A 22,961-nucleotide genomic window follows, 5' to 3' on the forward strand; every position below is an offset into this window, starting at 1 on the left:
ATGGGAGGGGAAAGAACTTTTGCGTTTTGTGCTGTGCCAACTTTGGCTTCCCCTGCCACCTCCTAACAGCAGGAACTTAGGATAACAAATACCAAGATGAGGAAGACTTCCCAAAGGAGAAACAAGTCGGGTGAGTGGGACAAACGGCAGCATCTCTCTGCAGAATCAGAATCTTCTGCACGCTGCTTTTCTTGGCTGCCTAGAGAAAGCCCATCCACAAATGCTCTCACACTGTGCCGTGATTCCCACCTCCTCTTCCAGACTGCAAAGCCGCCCCCCTCCTCCCCAAGGAGCCACGTGACAAAGGACACTTGGTCGGGCAGCACTTTAATAGGCTCAAAGTAAAACACCTGTCTTTGGAGACTATCAAGAGCCATGTGTGGGCCAGTGCAGACAGCAGAGGCACAGCACTTGGGGCCTAGGGGGAAACAACAGGCTGAGCGGGAGGTCAGCGATGGCTGAAGAATCCTTGAGGATGGTTATATTTAAAGGGCTTCATCCTGCTGGGACCCCTAGAGAAAAAGGAGAAGGGAGATCAGTTAACACCATGCCCTTTGGGCTGATAAAATAAATTACAATTCATCCACACAAGTGAATACTACGTGTCTGTTAAGGGAAAAAAAAGGAACCTGTGAGAAAAGCAGACTGCAGAACAATATGTCAGGTGTGACATTTGTAAAAAATGTTTTTATTGCCTGCAAATCCATGAACACAAACCTGGAAGGGCCCTCACTGATAATGGGCACTTCTGGAGACGAGACTTGGGCACTTTCACTTTTAATACAATTGTTTGTTGTTTACATGTTTAACAACAAAGATGTTTTATTTCTACATAAAAACAAAAATTTTAAAGTCTTCCTTTGCAGGGAGGAGTCTGGAAGTGAAAAAAATCTGCACTAAGTGCCTGCCAAGAGCTACGTGCTTTACACTTCTACCTCTTAAATGCGATTTCTATCATTTTAAGAGTTTTTACAGACAAAGAAACAGGCTCAGGGAGGCAAACTGTCTGCCCAACATTATATGGTTAGAAAGTAGCAGAGCCCAAATTCAAAACCAGGTCTGACGCCAAAGCCTGTTGGCCATAGGCAGGCTAACAATCACGGCCAAAGCCTGGACCCTGCAAAGCTTAGGTGCTTCAGCTGTAATCCTGGGCCCCCAAGCTACACTTCCCACAGGGTCCTCTTCTGCACAACTCCACAGTGAATGACGTCCAGCTAAAGGGCCTCTTGCATTCATCTGCCTATGACTGACAGTCAATGGTAACCAGAAGGTGACACCTGGATCTGGGTCTGAGGGAGGAAGGGTGAGAGGGAGCGTGTATATGTGTGTGTGTGTGTGTCGGGGATTGCAGAGATGAGGGGAGAAAGGTTTTTATTCCAACACCACTCCAACTACTTAATTGAGGGCTTAGTCTGCCTGCACTGTGCCTGGCACTTTACCTGCTCCGTCTGGTTTAATTTCATCCTCCCAACACCACCTGAGGTGGATGCTGTTTTACCAATGAGGAATCTGAAGCTCAGGGGGGCTAAGTATAGACCCTAATCACACAGGTAGGAGCTACAATGTGAACCTAGATCTTTCTGGCCCCAAAGCCTTTGCTAGTAACTGTGATGTCATAAACCTCTCAACATAAGAAGGGTGCAGAGTTACCCGGGCAAGTCTAGGCATATGGCTGGTGGAGAACTCATAACCTAAAGGTACTCAGCCACTGGCAGAGCAGACCATGGATCTCTTGCTGCCCAGGCAAGCACTTTGAAGCCCAGCCCCCTGGCCTGATGCCGGGTGGTTAGCTGGACTCCAGCCCAAGAATCTCACATCTCATCAGTCATAGAGTTAATTGGATCTGAGTAGCTAAAGGAGCACCTTCCCAGAATGCCCTGACAGAGGAGCTCAGCTTGGGTGACATACAAAGCACTTCAGGAAATGGGTCTTTGGGAACCATTAGACAGCAGAAAATAAACACTGGCCATGTGAGAGCTCCCACCCTGGAAATGTGCTATGGCAGGCTGGGAGGGAGGGAAGAGCTGAGGTCTCACACAGACCCACTAGGGAAGGCAAGTCCTAGAAGACACCAACATGTACTGCCAGCTCAGCCTCCCAGCAGCCACTCGGGGGCTGGAGCTGTTTATTATCAGATAGCACGACGAACCAGGCCAGGTGGAGGTGCCAGACGGAGGTGTGAGGATGCTGGGACAGCTTCCAGGGGCCGGACTGACTGAGTAGAAGGTGAGGGGCAAGTAAGGCATCTTTTAGACTGATAGGGAATGAGGATGTCCTGATTACAAACAGATTATAGCCCTTCTTCCTTCCCAGACTCCATTCCTCCCCAACCCCTTGCCCAAAAGGAACGAGATGCCTGAGCAGTGTGGACTCTGGAGTTTTGAAGCTGAAGGAAAAACATGCGTTAGGGGATGAAAGGGAAGGGTCCCAACACCAAAGAGAAAGGAAAAGTAGGGAGAAGTGCCGTGAGCGCAGACAACTAAATACCAAGCTGTCAAGACCAGCTGGCATTTTCTGAGGCCCTGTCTGTGCCAGGAACCATTCTGGAAGTGTTAGATAAATTATCTCTAATTCATCATGAGCTAGAAGGTAATACTTCCACTCCAGCCTTTAGGAAACAGGCTCAGCTGAGCTGAAGTGCCTCTTCCAAGGTCACATGGCTGATAACAGTTAAGTGCAGACCTGCAATTTGTGTCTTACTTCAGAGCTGGTTCCTTCTCTAACACCCAACTGCCTAAAGCTGAGATTCTCACAGATGTGTGAGCAACATAGGAAGAGAGCAGACTGGAGACCAGTGGGGATACAGAGTTTAAAAAGCTTATTTGGACAGAAAAAGCAAACTCTGTTGTTTTCCACAGAAAATACAGAAAGTAAAGCTTGGCCAAATCCTCTTGGTTCATGGTCTGGCGCCATTCACTCAGTGGGCGGCCCATCTTTAGGAGGTGTTTGTGAAGAACAACTGGACCAGGCTGGTAGGAAGTGGGCTGCCAGCAAAGCTTCAGAAAGGAGGGAGCAAGCTTTCCCCAGGAAATACAGCTGTAGGATTTTAATTTCCACTGTGACCAGAGACAAGTGTACCTGGGGATGCACATGCCCTCCATGCCAGACTCTCATCTCTGCCCCAAGTCCCAATGAGAAGCAGAGCTGGAGGTGCCCAGAGCCCTGGTGCTCCTGCCCCTCCCGTCACCTGAAAAGCCGCAGACACATCTTCTCCTGGGGAAACTCCTTGGGCCCCTCCACGCTGTCATCGTGGCTCTCCGTCTCCAGGTAGACGTCCAGCAGTACGCACAGGCGCTGCAGCTGGTTGGTCAAGAGCTGATGGCTGGGCCGGGGGCCACACAGCTCCTTGTAGCACACGTTGACCTCGCTCTCCATGGCCTATAGGGTGGGAAAGCCAGAAACTCAGCACTACCTTCAGACCAGCCAGGCAGGAGCTGGGCCACACAGATCAAGCTTGACTGGCTCGTCCTGAGGCTCCCTCTCCTCAAGACAATAGGATGCCTTCCTGATTCTGATCCATAACGTTCCCCACCTTACATGCACACAGCCAAGAAGACGGAGGTGTGCAGAGAAGGAATCTCAAGATCCAAGTCAGAAGGTGTTAGGGTTAAATACGTGCTCCACAGCCAGAAGGCTGCTACTGAATCAAATCAACATGCATAACAATCGTTAACAGCTGCAACGCTCTTACACATCACGTCCTTCTAGCACTTCTATGCTTGAGTTTATTCACATTCCCACAGAAGCCCAAGACAACAACCTTTCAAGGCAGGTATTTCTATTATCTCGGTTCTATTCATGGGGTGAAACCTGTGGACCCCAAGCCACGTAAGTTGAGATGGGTCCAGGCTCTTTCCTCTACTACACCATTAAGCCTCGAAGAAATTTTACAAATCCTGGCAGGCCCCTCTGTCACAGGAATTGTGCCAGTGCCCAACCCCTCATCCGTGGCTGGCTCTGCCACAGCCCATCTCCCCATGGAGGCTCTCCCTGCTCCTCTTGTCACGCCAGCAGAGCCTCACCCGAATATTGTCATCGTTGCTGTTGGTTTTCTCCCCTTTCCAGTTGAGACAGAGCTGGAAGATGGGTGGGATGGAGGAGTAGCCAGGATTCAGCACCACAGCAGCCTGGAGTTTGGCTGGGAAGGGAGGGGAGAGGAGGAAAATTCAGTTCTGAGATCTGGCTTGCTAGCCCCTGAGGCTAGCTCAGATGTCTTATATTAACCCCAGTGCTGCAGAACACATCCTGATACTGATTTTTTTTTTAAACCTATTTATCTATCTTATCTATTTTGCTGAGGAAGATTCACCCTGAGCTAACATCTGTGCCAACCTTCCTCTTCTTGCCTGAGGAAGATTTGCCTTGAGCTAACATCTGTGCCAACCTTCCTCTGTTTTGTATATGGGAGGCTGCCACCGTACAGTGTAGGTCCACACCCAGGAAGTGAACCCGGGCTGCCGAAGTGCAGCGCACCAAACTTAATCACTAGGCCACGGGACCGGCTCCTGATACTGACTTTTACTTTTGGTCTAGAATCTCCGAAGTAGAACTGCCAGTTTGCAGAATGTAAGGTCCTGTGACTCTGGTCCCTCCAAGGACACAGAGGTGTGTAGACTCCCCAGGGTCTGGTCCACATTAGGTCTGCCCAAGAGTCCCATTTGCTCCTTTGACAAAAGTTTGTTTTAACTGGCATTTATTTGCTAGCAAGTTAACGATTTTCCCACGTGAAGGCTTCCTGTTTCTTGTTTTCAGCAATACTGTATATCAGCCATTACAGCAAATGTATTTTCTCTATCCCGTTCCTTTTGCAACTATATTTTTTGTTACGTGAAACTTTTTAATAGCCAACATTTACTGAGTACTTACTACATTCCAAACACTGTGCTAAACCCTTTATGTAAATTTTATTTCATCCTAACAAAGATTCTTTGAGATGGGTACCATTATCATTATATCCATTTTACATATAAAGAAACTGATAAAAACTTCCCTAAGGTCAAACAGTTGCAAACCAGGAGTGCCAAGTTTAACCAGAACTGCCTGATGTCAAAGCTGTGTTCATAATCATTACATGAAATATTTGTATTTTTGAACAGTCATTTTTTTCCCTGGTGACAGCCTTCGTCTTTTTTAATAGGACGACAACATTTATCCTCTCCATGGATGGACTAAGTATGCTATTCCTTTTCCATTATTCATGGAGAGGGAAAAAACCTCTCTGACCCACCAGTTAATTCAAGCAACAGAGGATAACAGAGTGCAGGTTAAGACAATTCTTTCCTGACAGTCACAACATTTATTAAAAAGTGATTCTTTTCGTCACTGCTGTGTTTTCTGTCATAACAGTCTCCATAAATTTCTGTATTTACCTCTGTTCACCAATTTTCTGTTTTTTTTTTTTTTTGAAGATTAGCCCTAAACTAACATCTGCTGCCAATCCTCTTTTTGCTGAGGAAGACTGGCCCTGAGCTAACATCTGTGCCCATCTTCCTCTATTTTATATGTGGGATGCCTACCGCAGCATGGCTTGACAAGTCGTGAGTAGCTCCACCCCCAGGATCCAAACTGGTGAACCAAGGGCCCCAGAAGCGGAACGTGCGAACTTAACTGCTGTGCCACTGGGCTGGCCCCACCAATTTTCTGTTTTTAATTCATACTATGTTTTTTTTTTTTTTTAAATGTCCTTATTTATTTATTTTTTTTTAAAGATTTTATTTTTTCCTTTTTCTCCCCAAAGCCCCCCGGTACATAGTTGTGTACTCTTCGTTGTGGGTTCCTCTAGTTGTGGCATGTGGGACACTGCGTCAGCGTGGTCTGACGAGCAGTGCCATGTCCGCGCCCAGGATTCGAACCGACGAAACACTGGGCCGCCTGCAGCGGAGCGCGCGAACTTAACCACTCGGCCACGGGGCCAGCCCCATACTATGTTTTTAAACTGACTGAAAACCCAATTGAAAGTTTTCAAACTGATCTGTTATAAAATCATTTAAGGATTATATTTATTTGGAATGGTTCCTCACTTATCTAAATTTCACTCTTCTAAGTTTTCAAATTCTACAATGCTTCTAATGAAAATTTTCATTATCACAGTCTATGTATGAATCTAGAATACTTGTCTTTCCAAGCTTTCATCTGCTCAGTCAGGAAGCAGAAGTGATTTCTTCCAATGACTTCCCACCCTCAGGGCTTATAAATTTCTTGGACTGCATATTTTGTGCCCTTTTAAAACAGTACTCCGTGTTGTTTAGGGATGAGGTAAAAGTATTTTTAAAAGGGGGAGAGGATGGGAAGCAAATGCATAAATTCCAAATAGTAGTCACTTATCATGAGGGAGAGAATAAAGTGGGATCGGGGGCCTCAACTGTACCTGAAATATTTAATTTCTTCAGAATATTTTTTAAAAAAACACAAAGGAAGGAAAACGAGAGAGAAGGGAAGAAATTGGGGTAGAGAAACTCTAATATCAAAGAGTGCAACCTTCCCTTACATTTCTCACACTGTCTTAGAACTAGAGACAACTCCCTTGGCACCGAGCCCCAGGGGTCAGGCCTGTGGGCAGTGCCAGGCCTGCCGAGGCTGGGGCCGGACAGCACCCAGGTGGCTCCAGCAGGAAGCCCTGGAGAGTCAGATGCCAGGAGAGCTGAGAGGAACCATAGCTTTCCATGCCTCCAAAGTGAGTGCAGGAACTGCAGAGAGGGAGGAAGGTCCTGCAAACCTGAGGGTGACATGTCAGCCGTTCTGCGAGGAGAGGGTCAAACAGGTGTCTGATTCTAGAGAGCAGTAAAGCAAGGAGGCTGAGAGCTCAGGCTCAGAGGTCAGACTGCATTTATGACTAAGCCTTAATTCCCTGACCTCTGAAATGGGAATATTACCACCCCCAGGACTGTCATGAGGATGAAATGAGATAAAGCACATATGTAACTGTGTTACAGAACAAGTCCTCGCTGAATGGTGGTTCTCACAATCACTGGCAGATTCCAGGATCTTTCGCTTCCTTTGGGCAACTCCTAGGAATGTTTTATTCTTAGCAGCCCCCCTTGATGAGAACCACCGTGATCAGCAGAGCAATTACCTGTGCCTCTTTCCACGAGAGCCATGTAGTAGAGATTGGTGTCTCCAGCCAGTCCTGCCTCCACAATGTCTTTGGTGAAATGCAGCTCCTAGAAGTCATCACAGACAAGGAGTGAACTCTTCGCTCCTTTAGTCAAATCTCTTGCCCTTCTTGTGGCGGGGCAGGAGCTGAAAGGTGACATGGGCCTGTAGTCCCCAGGACAGGAAGGGTGACCTGTCACTCCTCCACCTACCATGTAATCCTCATGGGCAATCGTCACCCACTTTACCAGGCGAGAGACAACCTTTGCAGGGAAAAGGTACTGGCAATCGCTGGTAACTGGCACAATGCCATGTTCTAAAAGAGAGCAAGACAGGTGGTGTCACAGGTAGAAATCAGGTGCCACAGCTGGGTAACTAGCATCCTCTGGAGGGCTCAGATGGCCCTGCCAGTTGCCCGGGTACACCTGGCAGTCAGAGGTGCCAGGTCAACATGTGCCAGGAATGTAGGCACACCAACCTGATCTGTACCCAGTGCTATGTGCTTGCGGCCAGACCCAGCACCAGCATTCACGGTGCTTTATCCTTAACGCAAATGATGGCCAGCAAAACAAAAACCCCCTGGCAGTGACAGTGCCTCTGCAGCAGTGACTGTTAATTAGATCAAATAGCCGAAAGGGCTGTGTTTTCATAGCTGACCTTGATGGAGGAAAGGACTGAAGTGTTCTGTGTCAGTTCCTCTACGGGAGAAGAACTGGAGAACTGCTCTGGGGTAAATTCCTGCTGGCGTTTCAAAGCAAACACGAAACCCAGGAAACGCTGTCCAGGGTGACAATCATCCAACCTTCATACAAAACTAACTCAGCAATGCTGATGGGGAGTAAGCCCCAGTGGACAAGCAACGCTGCCCTGGAGAGATTCAGGGTCCATGTGGAGCACAAGAACTGGCCCAGAGGGGTGGGGTCTCCAAATGGGTCCCGGAAACCCAATGCCTTTCCCAACAGTGACTCCTTTAGATCAGAAAAATCCTAACCCTCACTACCCTGCAAATGCCCTGTACATGGGAAGCCCCTGACAAGTATTTACTGAATAATAAACAAAAAGAAGCCCCCAGACAGCCACCACCTTAGTCAATGGCTCATCAAAGTTACCTGGGAGCTTATGAAAAACACGGGCTCAGCCTCACCCTGGGGGATGTAAGCTCAGTAGGTCTCAGGGGAGGGATGAGGCAGTGGAGCCCTGGACAGCTGTATTCAAATAAGCGGAAGGTAAGCTCGAGGAGGCATGGATTGGGTTTCTATTTAAATATCCGTAGAATGCACACCAAAGTCAGCTAGGATGAGCTGCTCTTGTCCAATTCACTAACTTGTGCCCCCCAGAAGGCTGGGGGCCTCTTTGTGAACTGGCACAGCCCTGATGGACTGAGGGGAGCTCAGATCTCTGCTTGGATGGGCCTGAAGCTCTCCCCAGTGGCCTTGCCAACACCTCTGCTCAACAAAAGCCAGGAATCCAGCCTTCTTTGATTGTTGTTAAGATTCAAGAAATCTGAGTGAAGGGCCAAGTCATTTTTGTCCCTCCGTAGTCCAAGTGGCTCTTAAGCCACAGTCCTAATACCAGCTTACCCAGAGATGCAAATTGTTTGTGGAGGGCCAGGCGAGACTGAACCCTGGTCTTCAGCAGTTTCATGGTGGTCTCCATGTGGCTGGCGCTCAGTGAGTGGTCAGCAATCACCGTGTGCTGTGGATGACAGCGAGCGGCACAACTGAGTGCTCCCCATCCCTTCCTCCAGGCCCCACCTCTCTCCTCAGACCTGCCTGCCTGTGGCAGCCAGGATCACCCACACCCTGAGGTGGGCACCTTATGGGAATGGCAGGGTTTATCTGCTATGACAGGCCAGATGCTGAGTCCCAGGAGGAACAATACAAACTGCCGGGTTCTCAAGAGGCTATGGCCAGCTCCTGAGAAAAGGGAGGCTTCTGCTAAGGTGCAAGATCCCCGGGGTTCTGCTTTCACATTTTTGGCATCTTCATACACAAGACTGAAGGGTAGCAGAGCCTGCACTCGTGCTACACCTAGGGCAAGGACCCAAGATACTCTGATCTAGAGGGCTACTAGGCTTAGGGAGAAGGCTAAAGGTACCTAAAGACATGGGCCTCAGACATTTTCGTGTCCTGAGTTGAGAGAGGACACGTCATAGCCCTTCAGGGTTTAAGGCCACCAGAAGCCTTCCTGGAGTATGTATGGAAGGAGAGGAAGTAGAGCCCCTCGGCCACGGAGACAGGATCAGTGAACACACCTGGGGCTGTTCTTTGGGGAAGTGGAGGCCACCGAGCTTCTGTACCCACAAATAGGGGTGACCTAGGTCAAGTACGTAGTCTCTCAAAGTCAGGATGCTGCAGAAAAGAACAGAGAAAAAAATGATTTTTAAGTCCTTTCTGTAGTGGTCCCAGGATAGTCTTCCTCCCATCCCCCCAAAATAGGCTGGTCCCGCAGGCTCACAGCCAGGCTGCCAGCGAAGCCTCTTAACTCCATCAGTTCCCTACCATGAATTTTCTCTCTCCCATGTTCTCTATTCTCCTTTTCCCCTGACGGCCTTCAGTTCATAAGCAAATCTCAATAAAAAAGCAGTATACTTGATCTCTTCACTGGTCTACCAATTTATAAAATATCAAAAAAAACTTTAATCCTCAGAGAATTAAAATAGTAAACATTTGTATTGCATCATGAGTTCTTATCAAATCCACGAGTTTGGATCCTTCCATCCTTTCCCCTCCTTCCATGACCTCTATTTGCCTCCTAAGCAGGGAAGGGTGTGTGTTCCCTTCTCTTGGTGCAGCATTCCCTCTTGCCCCGTGGTCCTCCCACCCTACCCCCTAAGAGGCTTCCAGCCCTAACACGTCTCCAACACTGGGCTTGAGCCACCATGGAGACTCCGAAGCAGACAGGCTGGGAGAGGAAGAAACATGCTGACTCACCCAACTTTGTCAAACTGATACTGATTGGCTGGATTTGGAGTCTTCTTTCCATGATCCCCAGGATACAAACAGCTCAGGACTGAGTCAGGAGACAACAAGTCACTGGAAAAGGGAGAAGACTGCAGTGAGAAGGCCGGCCAACACCCTGCCTCGAGGCAGACTTGGGCATTTGGGGATGGTAATGCCACTTCTCACTGATGATCGACGCCACCATTTACTGAAAGCTTCCTGTGGGCCAGAATCTTTCTATGCTTGGAGTCATAAGATTCTTACAATTCTATAAGGTAGGAAGTATTATCATGTCCATTTTACAGAGGAGAAACTCAATACTTTGAAAGATACGGCTTGTCCAAGATTACACTGCCAGTAAGTGCTGGAGCCATGATTTGCACTGTCTGATCAAAGACTAGTACTCTTAACCACCAAATTCTTTAAAAAACCTAACCTTTCAAGAGTTATTTGGTGACCAAGGCCTTACCTCAGGGGAGCAACGCCCTGTGACATTGGAAATAAAAATAATCATAATTTTCATAGGAGCAGAACAGACTCCCTTCTACCCCAGAGAGAACAAGTGTGCAGCTTTGGTGCTGTGTCTATCTTGCTTTGACCAAATCTCATGTTACTCACAGAAAAAGGTCCCCTTTATAGTCCCAGAAAAAGACATTATCACATGCACTGGAGACAAGGTGACCCAGGGCTATAAGCAGACGCCACTGCCATCCATCTGGAATGGTTAGGGCACAGCCTGTAATTAAACGCGACAAGCAGAGAAGAGACGGGGGCAGGGAGGAGGATAATGGAGTGATCTGATCACAAAGGCTAAAGCCCATTCTTTCCCCCAAGCAGCAGGGAGTTCTGCTTCATCTTTCCAGGGACAGCAGCAGGAGCTACTCAGGCAGAATGGGCTGATCCCGGGGCTCTGAGCCCTGGAATGCTTTGGGGAACTTAGCACTGGGGCAGTGGCAGCTTCTGGCTCTTCTCTGTTCTCTGTCTCTCCCAGAGTCTCTCTGCCCCCCAGGGTCTCCCTTCACCTCCTCATATGGAGAACTGGCTAGAAAATAAATAAGAATTGTCAGTCTTTTGGCCAATTATTTGGTGACCGTTACTAATAGAATGAATGAACCAAAGTAAAAGAGAACAGCTAAAACTGTACATGATAAGGGCTTCTAACTGACAAAATGTGATGGAAGAATCGAATCTTGACAAAAGTTACATTTGTAATATTTGGCTCAGGACAACTGAATTTGGTAAAAATAACAGACATAAATGGGGAGGCTATATATGGTTATAAAAACACAACACCAAAACAAAAAACTATTCAATTAGTCAAGTCTTTGTTATCAAATTTTAATGGAAAAGAAGGGATTAAAAAAAACCTTGGTAAAATAAAAATGGAAAATGATTAAAAATAATTTAGTGGCTTCATGAAAAACTGATTTTTTTTTTGGAGGAAGATTAGCCCTGAGCTAACATCTGCCACCAATCCCCCTCTTTTTGCTGAGGAAGACTGGCCCTGAGCTCACATCCGTGCCCATCTTCTTCTACTTTATATGTGGGACGCCTGCCACAGCATGGCTTGCCAAGCAGTGCCATGTCCACACCCGGGATCCGAATCAGCGAACCCCAGGCCGCCGAGGTGGAACGTGCGCACCTAACCGCTGCGCCATCAGGCCGGCCCCGAAAAACTGATTAACGAATTAAAATGCCCTAATGGAAATTATCCTGGAAAATGACTCCTTGAGGAAAATTCAGCAAGGTTGGTATAATTCTGATTAAAAAGTCTGTATTAAAAACGTGAATTCCCACATGAATTAATAGATCCTGGCAACAGTCGTCAATGTTAATATCCCCAAAATAGAGACAGGTTGTGCCTCCTGATGGAAGCACTCAACAACATCTATGACACAGTCCTGCCTCCCATCCCCCTAAAAAAATAAACGGAATCTGATCAAGCCTCTAAATGTACCTACAGTTTACATGGAATACAGGGGAAGGGAGTAACCCAATAAACTGTACCGCAGGGATGCAATCATCAAAATCCAGACAAGGAGAAACCTACAGAGCAAACAACCCACTTTCCTCAACAAGTAGAGATGGCAGGAACATTCAGAGCAAAAGATGCTTGAGAGAAGCTTCATGCAACTGCGACACATGGACCTTACAGACCAGATTCAAAACCCAAACTGTAAAAACCACCAATAAAAACACTTATGAGAAAATCAGGTAAATTTGAACTCTGACTGGATATTGGATGGTATTAAGGAATTGGTGTGATACTGTGATTATATTGAAAAAAAAGTATCCTTACGTCTTAGTAGATAAATAAATAAAACCATACAACAGGCTGGTATCTCCAGGGGCCAAAGCAGCCTGTACCTGAGCAAAGGCCTCTGGGCTCAAGTCTAGAGCTCTAGGCCCAGGGCTTCCATAACTGGTCATAGATTCCCCTGAACCTCAGTTTCTCCACCTGTAACATTGGAGGATGAGCCAGACAACACCCAAGGCCCATAAAGACATAATCCTGGTTTCAGGAGGGTGTTTCCTTTTGTGCTTCCTCTCTCTTTAGGGGCCAGGGCCCACCTGGCAATGAGAGTAGTACAGCAGAGTGGGACACAGCCCTCAGTTTCCTCACTTTGTAGAGCTCCTGTGAGAGTTAAACCAGTTGATGATGATAAACAGCTGTCATTTACCAGTGCTTCACCTATGCTAAGCACTTAACTCTTCGTAAGCACCCTGGAAGGGAATATTACAATCAATGACCAGAGAATGAGGAAACAGACTCAGAGGCCAGGAAACTTGGCTGAAGATGCACTTAGCTGTGAGTGGCAGATGTGGGACTCGCTGGAGCTCTGTGATTGTAACCAGTGTGCAGTATTGCCCCCATCGTTGCGAGGGCAGAGCTTAATGAGGAGCTGAAGTTAAGCATGCACTGAGACCAGCATGCAGCCCTGTTATTAACAGATAGGGCAGGGCAGGGCCAGCCCCGTGGCCTGAGTGGTTAAGTTCGCACACTCTGCTTCGGCGGCCCAGGGTTTCGCCAGTTCAGATCCTGGACACAGACATGGCACCGCACATTAAGCCATGCTGACACAGCGCCCTGCATGCCACAACTAGAAGGACCCACAACTAAAATATACAACTATGCACTGGGGGGATTTGGGGAGAAAAAGCAGGAAAAAATAAAGATTGGCGACAGTTGTTAGCTCAGGTGCCAATCTTTAAAAAACAAAAAACAGGGCATCCGAGAGGTGAGCAAGCAGAGTGCTCATGATGAGGCATTCCACAAAGGCCAAGGCTCTCACGGGGCCCTGGAGCTGTTCTCTGGACTGAGAGCTCCAGGTGTGCAGTCTAACAAGACGTTCTGAAGAAGCAAGCCCTGGGCTCCCTCTGCTGGGGTCAGGTGGGAACAGAGTCAATTTCATCAGAGCGGCCTTGTGTGGTCAAACAACACTCTCAAGCTCAGGGACCAAGGCTGTGGCCGGAATGGGGCATGGACTGTAAGTGAAGGGTAGAAAGACCAGGGACACCGTACCATCAGGCAGCCAGGGGAAGAGTTCCACTCCACCGGGCACCAGACCCGTGCCTCCTTTGGTGGTCTTTCTACAGCTGACACGAGGACTCTACTGGGACCAGGTAGGGGCAGTAGCAGGAGAGTCAAGCCAGGGCAGTGCTCTCATAAGTGAGGCTATTTCACCCTCCGGCCCCCTCAGTCTTCCTCCTGTCTTCCCACTCCTGGCTGTGGAACAAGACTGCCATGGTTGGGAGCTTCCTGGGGATGCCTGACCTGTGCAATCATTACTGTGCCTCAGCTCACCCTCCTCAAAACCCCCACAGGGACCCACCACAATCCTCCTCCCCCTACCCAGGTAAGGACAACCTGGGATTGAGCTGAGCTGTGAAACAGAAATCCCAGCACCTTGGGAGAGACAGAGAAAAGGAAGAGCATGGTCTAAATTTGTCAACCTGATAATGTCTGCCAAATCTCATTTTCACATGCCCACTCTTTCCACTCGTCGTTAAGAAGCTAGGGCTCTGACCTGCCTACTCAATTGGCTATACGCTGTAGTCACTTTTATCATCTGCTGCATAGTAAGATAACTTCACCAATTAAAGTCAGTGAGAGCTTTCTAAATACCAGTGATGTGTCAGGACTTCTAGGCCATGTGGACATGACAACAGAAGTCAAGGCAGCCGTGAACCCCCTCAGAGCCAGGCGAGGGAGCAACCGAGAGCAACCCAGCACTGAGGCTCTCATCACACCTTCTCCCACGCCCCACTCTCCACAGCGCCTGCCCGATACCCTGCACTGATGGGGGTGATCAGCTCCGTGGCAGTCGTCACTTTGGCTTTGACCGTCATGATGTTGAGGTTCATGAGGTAGTAGAAAGTCAGGTGAAGCACACTGTCATCTGGAGGAAAAGAAGAGATCATTTAAAAGTTAAACATGAGAGCTGAGTCAAGAGCTTTATAAAAATGAAAGCCAACGAGGCTTTTAAGATATTTTACTGTAAAAACAAAAACTCGATGGCAATTTACTGCTGAGTAAAAAAAGCAGAGTATCTACGAATTCTTTGCTATTCCTCCCTCAAGAGGTGGAGCTTCATTTCCCTCCCCTTGAGTGCGGGCTGGACTTTGAGACTCCACTTCTAACAAAGCCAATATGGAGAGGGAGCCATCACCAAGTAGATCCAGGTTAACATCACCAGCAATAAGACACAATGATACCATATACTCCTGCTGTGTTGTGATGATGAACACCACGTCTATGGTATTCTGCCCCAAAATGCATAATCTCAGTGTAATCAGGAGAAAACACTGGACAAGCCCAAGTGGAGAGACTTTTTACATAATAAATAAACCTTGCCATCAAAAGCATCAATGTCAGGAAAGACAAGCAAAGACTGAGGACCTGTCACTGCCCAGAGGAGACTAAGGGACATGACAACTAAAGGCACTGTGAGATCCTGGAACTGAAAAAGGACATTAGTGGAAAAACCAGGGAAATCAGAATAAATTCTGTAGTTAATAGTATTGTACCAATAAAATTAACATAGGTTTTGAACACCGTGTGGTGGGTAAGTAAGATGTTGACATTAGGGGAATTTGGGTGAAAAGCATATGAGAACTCTTTGTATTATCATAGCAACTCTTCTGAGTCTAAAACTATCTCAAAATAAAATGTTTTTTAAAAAAAGGCAAAGAGAGGACCAGTGTGTAGACTATGTTTCCATTTGTGTAAAAAATAAAAGGGGGAGAAGATAGACACTTGCACAAAAGCTTCTAAATGCATAGAATACTTCCAGAAAATACATTAGAAACCTGTCACAATGGTTGTCCTTGGAGGCAAAACCAAGGACCAGAGTCTGGGAGTCCGGGTGGGAGGGAAACTTACATTTAACTGTTAACTCTTATACTGCTGGTGGAATGCTTTATCATGTGCTCCTTTATCCACACAAAACCAGTTTCAATCATACGTTCTCTGCAGAATACAAGGTTCTACTTACACTTATTAAATTAAGCACGTTAGTCATATTACTCAAAATCTGCATACTCTTGCAACTTGTTCTGTATCTGACTTGTCAAATTCAGAAATTGGTGTCGTTTTTATCAAGCATCCCTTATGTGTCTAGTTTTATTGCTACGGTTACAACTTTCATGCCAAACAATGAAGAAAAACAGAGAAATATGAAACCAGAATCTTTTCTTGGGCAAACAGGCCTCTGGCTTGCTGGACCCTGGGCACCTGCAGGTAACCGAACTCTTAGGTGCTATGGGATCCCCCAGAACAAGGGAAGACGGACCTTTGCACTTCAGGTCCAGCATGACGGACAGTGGGTGCCTCTTCAGCATCTCTTTGCGCTTGTCATCCAACTGAACTCCAAGCGTGGGTCGCCGGCGTTTCTGGGCAAAAGAAAGAAGCAAAGAACAGAGCAGATGCGGACTTGTGACAAACCTCCCCTTGCTCTCTCCCTACCAGCCAGGCCTCAGCACTGCTGCCTGGGACCTGCTGCTTCAGCTACCCAGCTGCCTGGCTCCCAGCAGACATTCTTTCAAACCTCTTTCTTCAGCTTCTAAGGAAGATGGCACCTGCCAACTAGCAGGCCCCAGTGCAGCTGCTTGGCACGCCCATGAAAGGAAACGGCTCTCACCGTGGTCTGCTCCTCCTCAGCATCTGAGTCGCTCTCGTCATCTGCAGCCAGAGAGAGAAAAGCTAGGGGTGAGGGGGCTCCTGATGCTCCCTAAAGCACCTCATGGGCCATAAAGGGGCCCAGACCCTGTGTCATTTCCAAATTGGTTTTTTTAGAATAAATAACTTGTTGCTTCTTATTCAGTCTAGAAAACATGGTGATCCAAGGAAAAAAGAAAAGAAGAATTACCTACAATCCCACCACCTCTGTTTATTAAAGTACTTTTTAATGTCATCCTATGGACCACAAGCCCCTCCATTGGCAGTGGCGGTGGTAGCAATAACAGTAATATAAATAACAAATACAAAAATAGCAGCTCATATAATGTGAGAGGCTGCTATGCGCTGAGGATGATGCTAAGGGCTTCGCATGGATGACTTCATTTAATCGACATAACAATTCTACGTGAAGTATTACTGTCCTGTTTTGAGGTGAGTAAACTGAGGCTCAGAAATGTTAAAGAGCTTCCCTGGGATCAGTGACCCATTGAGTAGCAGGGCTGAAACCCACAGTCAGTGCTTTCCCCTGTTTACCCCTGAGCATCAAGACATTAAAGTCGAGCTACCTGCTACTCAGAACTAGTACTGCTAATTTCCAAAGGACCAGCCCTGCCCTTAGGCGGTGACGTGGTGTCCCTGGAACCAGCTGTGGAAGACATGGGGGAGGATCCCAACCACATCACCTTGAGAGTCCTCGGGAGGCTTAAACAGAGCCTTGGCTTCATCCACACTGCCTTCGATTGCCACGGACAACGTCTTATCTGGGAGCGAGAAAAAGCTTCATATGACAGCTGCTGAGGCAAGGAGCTGAGGTACACAAGCAGGTCAGCTCTGGGAATGCGTTCCTTCTGCCTTTGTCACAGCTCCTTACTGACTAGGGGTGGGAGGGCAAAAGCCCTTTCTCCAGACGCAGAGGAACAAGGTAGGAAACTTGTCTTTTTTCCATCATTTACTGAGAACAAAGAACCCAAAGTTCAGGTTCTTGTATAAGCATCACCTGAGACCACGGTGAATCTCTCTCTTCTCAGGCTTACGCCAAGGTACAGAAATCTCAATCTAGGGCCTGAAGTCATATGGTACCCTTCTGCCAATTGTCTTAAAGGTTCTCATCCAGAAGCCCCTAACTGTCCACATCCCAGAAACAATGGCTCTCAGCTGACTAAGTGTTTATTCTCTATTCTGCACCACACCAAGCACCTGGTTGGCACCATTACATTAAATCGGGAGGCAGTAGGACAATGGGTAGGAACTTGAACCCGCAGTCCAGTCCTAGGCCCGAGTCCCTGCCCCACCAATTCCCAAACACATGGCCTGGGAAGTTACGTCACTGCTCTGAGCCCTAGTTTCTGCATCTATGAAATCAGGACTTGAGAAATGGTAGTTGCCCGTTTGGGTGGTGAGGACTGAATGAGCTGATGCTTTTAATTTTAATTATAAAATTATTTTCTTTAAATAAATTTTTAATCTTCACAACAACACTGTAGGAGCAATACTTTTATTATAGCCATTTACAGATGAGAAAATGAAGGCTCAGAGAAGTTAGATATAATAGCCAGGAAGTAGATAAGCTAGGATTCAAGACCAGGTCTTTTCAACTTGACCTTAGTGTCTCGAGCTCGAAGCCAAGCGTCCTATTCCAGGCACCAGGCCTGATCCCTCCTTGAGTGACGTCTGGACCTGCCTTTCTGGCACTGCATGGGTCTAGTGCTGGGAGGTCAGACAGGCCACAACTCCTGCTCCATTCAAAAGGGCATACAGATTACAGATAGTTGCAGGAGCCTGAAACAATTTGCCCAACTGCACTAAGGAGGGATGGCAAACTTCCCCAAAGTGGTAGGCCACTGAGATAATATTTCCAGGTGGCTGACTACTACTCTTTCTGACAACCCTGCATGAACTATCACACCTCACTCCAAACAAGCTGGTTGCCCCCATCAACGACTGGCAAATGCCATACTATTCTTTTGAGTAGTTTAATCCTACAGTGAATTCTACAGTAAAATGGGAATGGAAACACAAAAGAAAATTACTCACCCTGTCTAGGGGGCTGGGAGGATTTCATATGAGCTGATGATGGAAACAGGAGGGAGAACAAAGGGTAGGGAGAGATCCAGAAGGACCAGGAAGACACAAGAAGAGAGACAGTAATGTGTTGGTGCCCATGGCTAGGAGAAGCATGCACTATTGCAATATATGACTGATGCGGGGCTGGCGGGGGGCGGGGCAGAGCAGGGGGAGGGGAGGGGAGAATAATTTAGGTGCTGGGTGAAAGCTGCAGTAGGGCAAGAGGTGGTCTCCAAAAACTTCCCAAAACCCTAGTGGAGTAAAGGGCTGCCCTTAAGCTTAATGAGGACACATCCTTTGACTTGGTAATTCACTGTAATGACATACAGCCTGTTTAGGGCATGGTGAGAGCCTGGGAGAGCTGGCTAGGATCTGTGTTCACCAAGCCCACTCTGTAAAGCAGAACAAGAGGCACCAATCCACCTGCCAAGCACGCCTTGATGGGGTGAGTGCCTGGGAGCCCAGACAGGCTGCCTAGGCACTGTACCCAAGAGCCAACCAGCCAGACTCATCAGAGATTCAAAGCCATCCATTCTGAAATGCCCATCACATTAGTCCAGCCTCAGGCCAGCTGGTCAGAGCAGCCATGCTGGGCGGTGCAGAGGGGAGGCAGCGTCTGTCACCTGAGGGCTTCTGAGCAGGGCCAGGGAGTTTTCCTCAGCAGGCAGTGCTTCCAAATGACTCAGATGGCCACGGCTGCTGCTCCCACAGCCCCTCCTCCTCCCCCAGCTCCCGCACTCACCACAAGCCTGACCATATGCAGTAGCCTGGACAAAGAGGACATAGAGGGGAGGCGGCAGGTGTCTGGCTGTTTCATATTGCTTGTGAGCCTGGTCGAATGGCATAAACAGGTACTCCTGCACTGGGAGGGAAGCCTGCATGCAACGAAAGAAGGATTTTTGTTTTCCCGTTTCAGGCAGTCCACATATGAATATGTGGCTAAAAACCATTTAGTTTTTTATTTATGAAAGTGATATGTGATAAGCTAACAGAACTATGAGACGGATAAAAGGTCAATACAAAAAATTCAGGGCCGGCCCGGTGGCACAGCAGTTAAGCGCGCATGTTCCGCTTTGGTGTCCCAGGTTCGCCGGTTCGGATCCCGGGTGCGGACATGGCACCGCTTGGCAAGCCATGCTGGGGCAGGTGTCCCACATATAAAGTAGAGGGAGATGGGCACGGATGTTAGCTCAGGGACAGTCTTCCTCAGCAAAAAGAGGAGGATTGGCAGCAGACGTTAGCTCAGGGCTAATCTTCCTCAAAAAAAAAATCAATTGTCAGGCTGGCCTGGTGGCACAGTGGTTAAGTTCTCATGCTCCACTTTGGCGGCCTGGAGTTCGCCAGTTCGGATCCCGGGCGTGGACCTATGCACCGCTTATCAAGCCATGCTGTGGCAGGCATCCCACATATAAAGTAGAAGAAGATGGGCACAGATGTTAGCTCAGGGTCAATCTTCCTCAAAAAAAAAAAAAAAAAAATCCCCATGGAGAATATCTCCACGACCCTGGGACAGAGATTTCTTAAACAGGACACAAAAGCACTAACCATAATGGAAAATACTGATAATTAGATCACATTAAAATTAAGAATAGCTGCTCATTAAAAGATATCATTACAAGAGTGAAAAGGAAAGTCACAGAGTAGGTACAGTATCCGCAGAAGATTCCTCTCTAGAAAATATGAAGAATTACAAGCAATCCAACAGAAAAATGGGCAAAAGACTTGAACAGGCTCTTCACAAAAGGGGTAATCCAAAATCCAATAAGCATATAAAAGGTGCTGTGCTCAACAACACTGGTCCCCTGGGAAAGGGAAATTAAAACCATAAGCAATGCCCTTCAGAATGGCTAAAATTAAAAAGACTGACAATATCAAGTTTTGACAAGGATGTGAAGCAATTAGAACTCTCATAGGCTGCTGGGGAGAGTTCCCATAAATCAGTACAATCACTTTAGAAAACTGTTTCAGTGTCTACCAAAGCTACATAAATGCACAGCATACTCTGTAACCCAGAAATTTCACTCCTGGATATATATTCAACAAGGTATGTAGACATGTGCACCAAAGGACACATATAAGAATATTCGTAGCAGCATTATTCATATTAGCTCCAAACTGGAAACACCCACAATCAAATATTAAACATCAATGAAAATAAATGAACTCCTGGTACTCACAACAGCATAGATGAATCTCATAAACATACTGTTGAGCAAAAGAAGCCAGATACAAGAGTCTGTACTACATGATTCCGTTTGTATAAGTTCAAAAACAGGCCAAACTAACCTATGATGTTAGAAGTCAAGATAATGGTTACTGAGGGGTGGGAGGAGATAAGTGACCAGAAAGGGGAATAAAGTAGTTTCTGGAAAAGTGATAATGTTCTTCTTAATTTGGGTGCTGGTTACACAGATGTGTTCACTTAGTGAATATTCACTGAGCAGTACACTTATGAGCCATATGCTTTTCTATATGTAAAATTATTCTTTAAAAAGCAATATATGTACATTGCTTTAAAAAGTTGTATTCAAGTTTCTAAAGCAAAAACTTCCAGTTCCCAACGCCCAACAGCAACCGTTAAGGTTTGGTTTGAATACAGACTTTGCTAAGCATACACTGGACTCACACATGTATATATCCTTACAGATACTTTGTAAATGAAGGTATGCAAATGAGGCCATACTTTATGTTCTACAACTAGCACTGTTTTGACAATATGATAGATCTACTTTCTGTCCAGTTATTCTACCAGTGGTATGATGTTCCTTATTTCCATCACAACTGTAAGCCTGTAAATACAAGAATTTATTCAACCCATACCCTATTTAGAAACATTTAGAGAGTTTCCAGTTAACAGGAAAAATTAAGTACAACACAAACTTGGAGTTTCTGTTTTCTTTTTGTCCTATTACAAAGTGCTGAGAATATTTGTTAACAATTCTAATTATACACCTAAAGTTGAAGGAAGAAAATGTAGATCTTGCCAAATCCTAGAAAAGGGAATTTATAATTTCTCTAGGGTCCTTTCGCAAAGTTCTTCCATATTAATCATTTACTTTGCTGCACAAAACCACAAGGATTTAGACCAAACGTGATTTCACAAAGCAAACAAAAATAGGTCACCTATATAGAAAGACATTTTACAGATAAAGTGGGGGCTTTTCCTCCTAAGGTACACAACAGTTTTCAAATACAAGTAAATTTCTTTTCAGAGTGAGTAGATCTGCTGAGCATCTGCCCCTGAGGTACAGTCGAGGGATCTAACAGATATCCACAGAAGCATGCTTAGATGCCTGGAGACTGTGGCGCTGTTCGAGACCATGCAGTGTGTAAACTAAACTTAGAGTTTACAAGAGTGTTTTACCTGGAAGAGGCTCTGGGTGAAAAGAAAATGTCCCAGGTAAATGTGTGTATTTGTTCCTGAGCCCATGTGGCCAGCATTTCTTCAACCTAGGACACAACCTTATCATACCAGGGGGTAGGACTACAGACAGGGCCGTCCTTGCACTGAGCTCTAACACTGATTAGGGTAAAAGACCCAACAAAACCCAAAGGGTGGTAAGGCTGCTGGCAGCCTCAGGTCAGCAAGGCCTCACTGGGTGGTGAAGGCAAAGCAAAAGACCGAGGAAGGAAGGTGATGTAGGGGGAAGACCTCACCTGCATGATGCTGTTGAGACGAGGCTGAAGGCTGCTCAGGTACTCCTTCTTCACCTCGATCTCCTTGAGGATCTTCTCCTTGTTGGACAGGCACTCTCGGTACTTCTCCGCCAGCCTGTTGGGGTGAGGAAGGACAGAGCACTGTCACAGAAATGCTCCCCACGGACACCCCGACACACCTGTTGACTGTCAGACTCTACCTAATGACAGCAGTCATGATTAACTGCTAATGTTTATCTAGCACTTACTATTTGCCAGGCACTGTGGAGAACTCTTTACAAACATTACCACATTTAATCCTTATAAAAACCCTGGAAGATATGGACTTTTCCTATTCCTAGAAGGTTCAGGGAGGTAGATAACTGGCCCAAGGTCATCTAAGAGCAAGCACAGAGCTGGGCTCTAAATCCAAGCCTGTCTGGCTCCGGAAGCTCTGCCTGTGACCACCAGGGAATGCCCTGGGGTCATGTGCTGCTCCATTTCTTGCCTCAGAGGCTAGACCCAGAAATTTTACAAACATTAAAGCTACAGGACCCAAAGGAGCCCACAGACTGGCCTGAGTGGGGCAGGGTGGGGATGGATTCCAGACCAGTGCCACAGGAATGCAACACTCACGGCTTAGCCTGTGCCCAGGGCAAGCAGTGTACTCAACAAGGGAGTGAACAGCCAGTGCCATCTGCTAAAAAATCGACACCAATTCCCTAAGAACCAGAATCAGTGCTTATTAGATTCATAGAGAGACCAAAGGCACAGAACACAGTGTAACAGAAAAAGGCAAGGGATTAAAAACAGCAGCTTCTCCGAGGGAAAACAGAGCAGATGTGTCAACCATAAGCCCTAGAATTCATGGACAAATAGGAAAGGGAAAAAAGTCACCATAATGGAAGGGATACAACCATGAAAAGTCCAGTAAGAAAAAAAAATACACTGTACTCTTAGAAAGACCTAGATTAAACTACACAGTATAAACATTCTATTTACAACTAATAAATAAAAGCTCTTTACTAGTAGAGAAATGTTTTATATGT

The 22,961-nt window shown here is 46.7% G+C and overlaps 1 protein-coding gene across 11 annotated transcripts in view; it reads right to left on the bottom strand.

Moving 5' to 3' along the window:
- Positions 1–310: 310 nt before the first annotated feature.
- THOC5 (THO complex subunit 5) overlaps positions 311–22,961 on the bottom strand; it is a 30,894-nt gene continuing 8,243 nt past the window's right edge. For 6 of the 11 annotated variants that reach the window (XM_014835136.3, XM_070516328.1, XM_044775606.2 and 3 more), the window contains 15 exons: positions 21,934–22,048; positions 19,019–19,151; positions 18,247–18,279; positions 16,896–16,973; positions 16,175–16,215; positions 15,827–15,926; positions 14,326–14,434; positions 10,026–10,127; positions 9,347–9,443; positions 8,673–8,787; positions 7,305–7,408; positions 7,073–7,160; positions 4,023–4,138; positions 3,188–3,378; positions 311–512 (listed from right to left, as the gene is read on the bottom strand). In XM_014835136.3, the coding sequence (XP_014690622.1) occupies positions 449–512; positions 3,188–3,378; positions 4,023–4,138; positions 7,073–7,160; positions 7,305–7,408; positions 8,673–8,787; positions 9,347–9,443; positions 10,026–10,127; positions 14,326–14,434; positions 15,827–15,926; positions 16,175–16,215; positions 16,896–16,973; positions 18,247–18,279; positions 19,019–19,151; positions 21,934–22,048 (1,486 nt within the window). In that variant the 3' untranslated portion in view covers positions 311–448. The remainder of the gene's footprint in view (positions 513–3,187; positions 3,379–4,022; positions 4,139–7,072; positions 7,161–7,304; positions 7,409–8,672; positions 8,788–9,346; positions 9,444–10,025; positions 10,128–14,325; positions 14,435–15,826; positions 15,927–16,174; positions 16,216–16,895; positions 16,974–18,246; positions 18,280–19,018; positions 19,152–21,933; positions 22,049–22,961) is intronic. The other 5 variants (XM_014835169.3, XM_070516331.1, XM_070516330.1 and 2 more) reach the window with 1 other exon arrangement.

Source organism: Equus asinus, chromosome 8 (assembly GCF_041296235.1).
Source record: "Equus asinus isolate D_3611 breed Donkey chromosome 8, EquAss-T2T_v2, whole genome shotgun sequence".
NCBI classification, from domain to species: domain Eukaryota; kingdom Metazoa; phylum Chordata; class Mammalia; order Perissodactyla; family Equidae; genus Equus; species Equus asinus.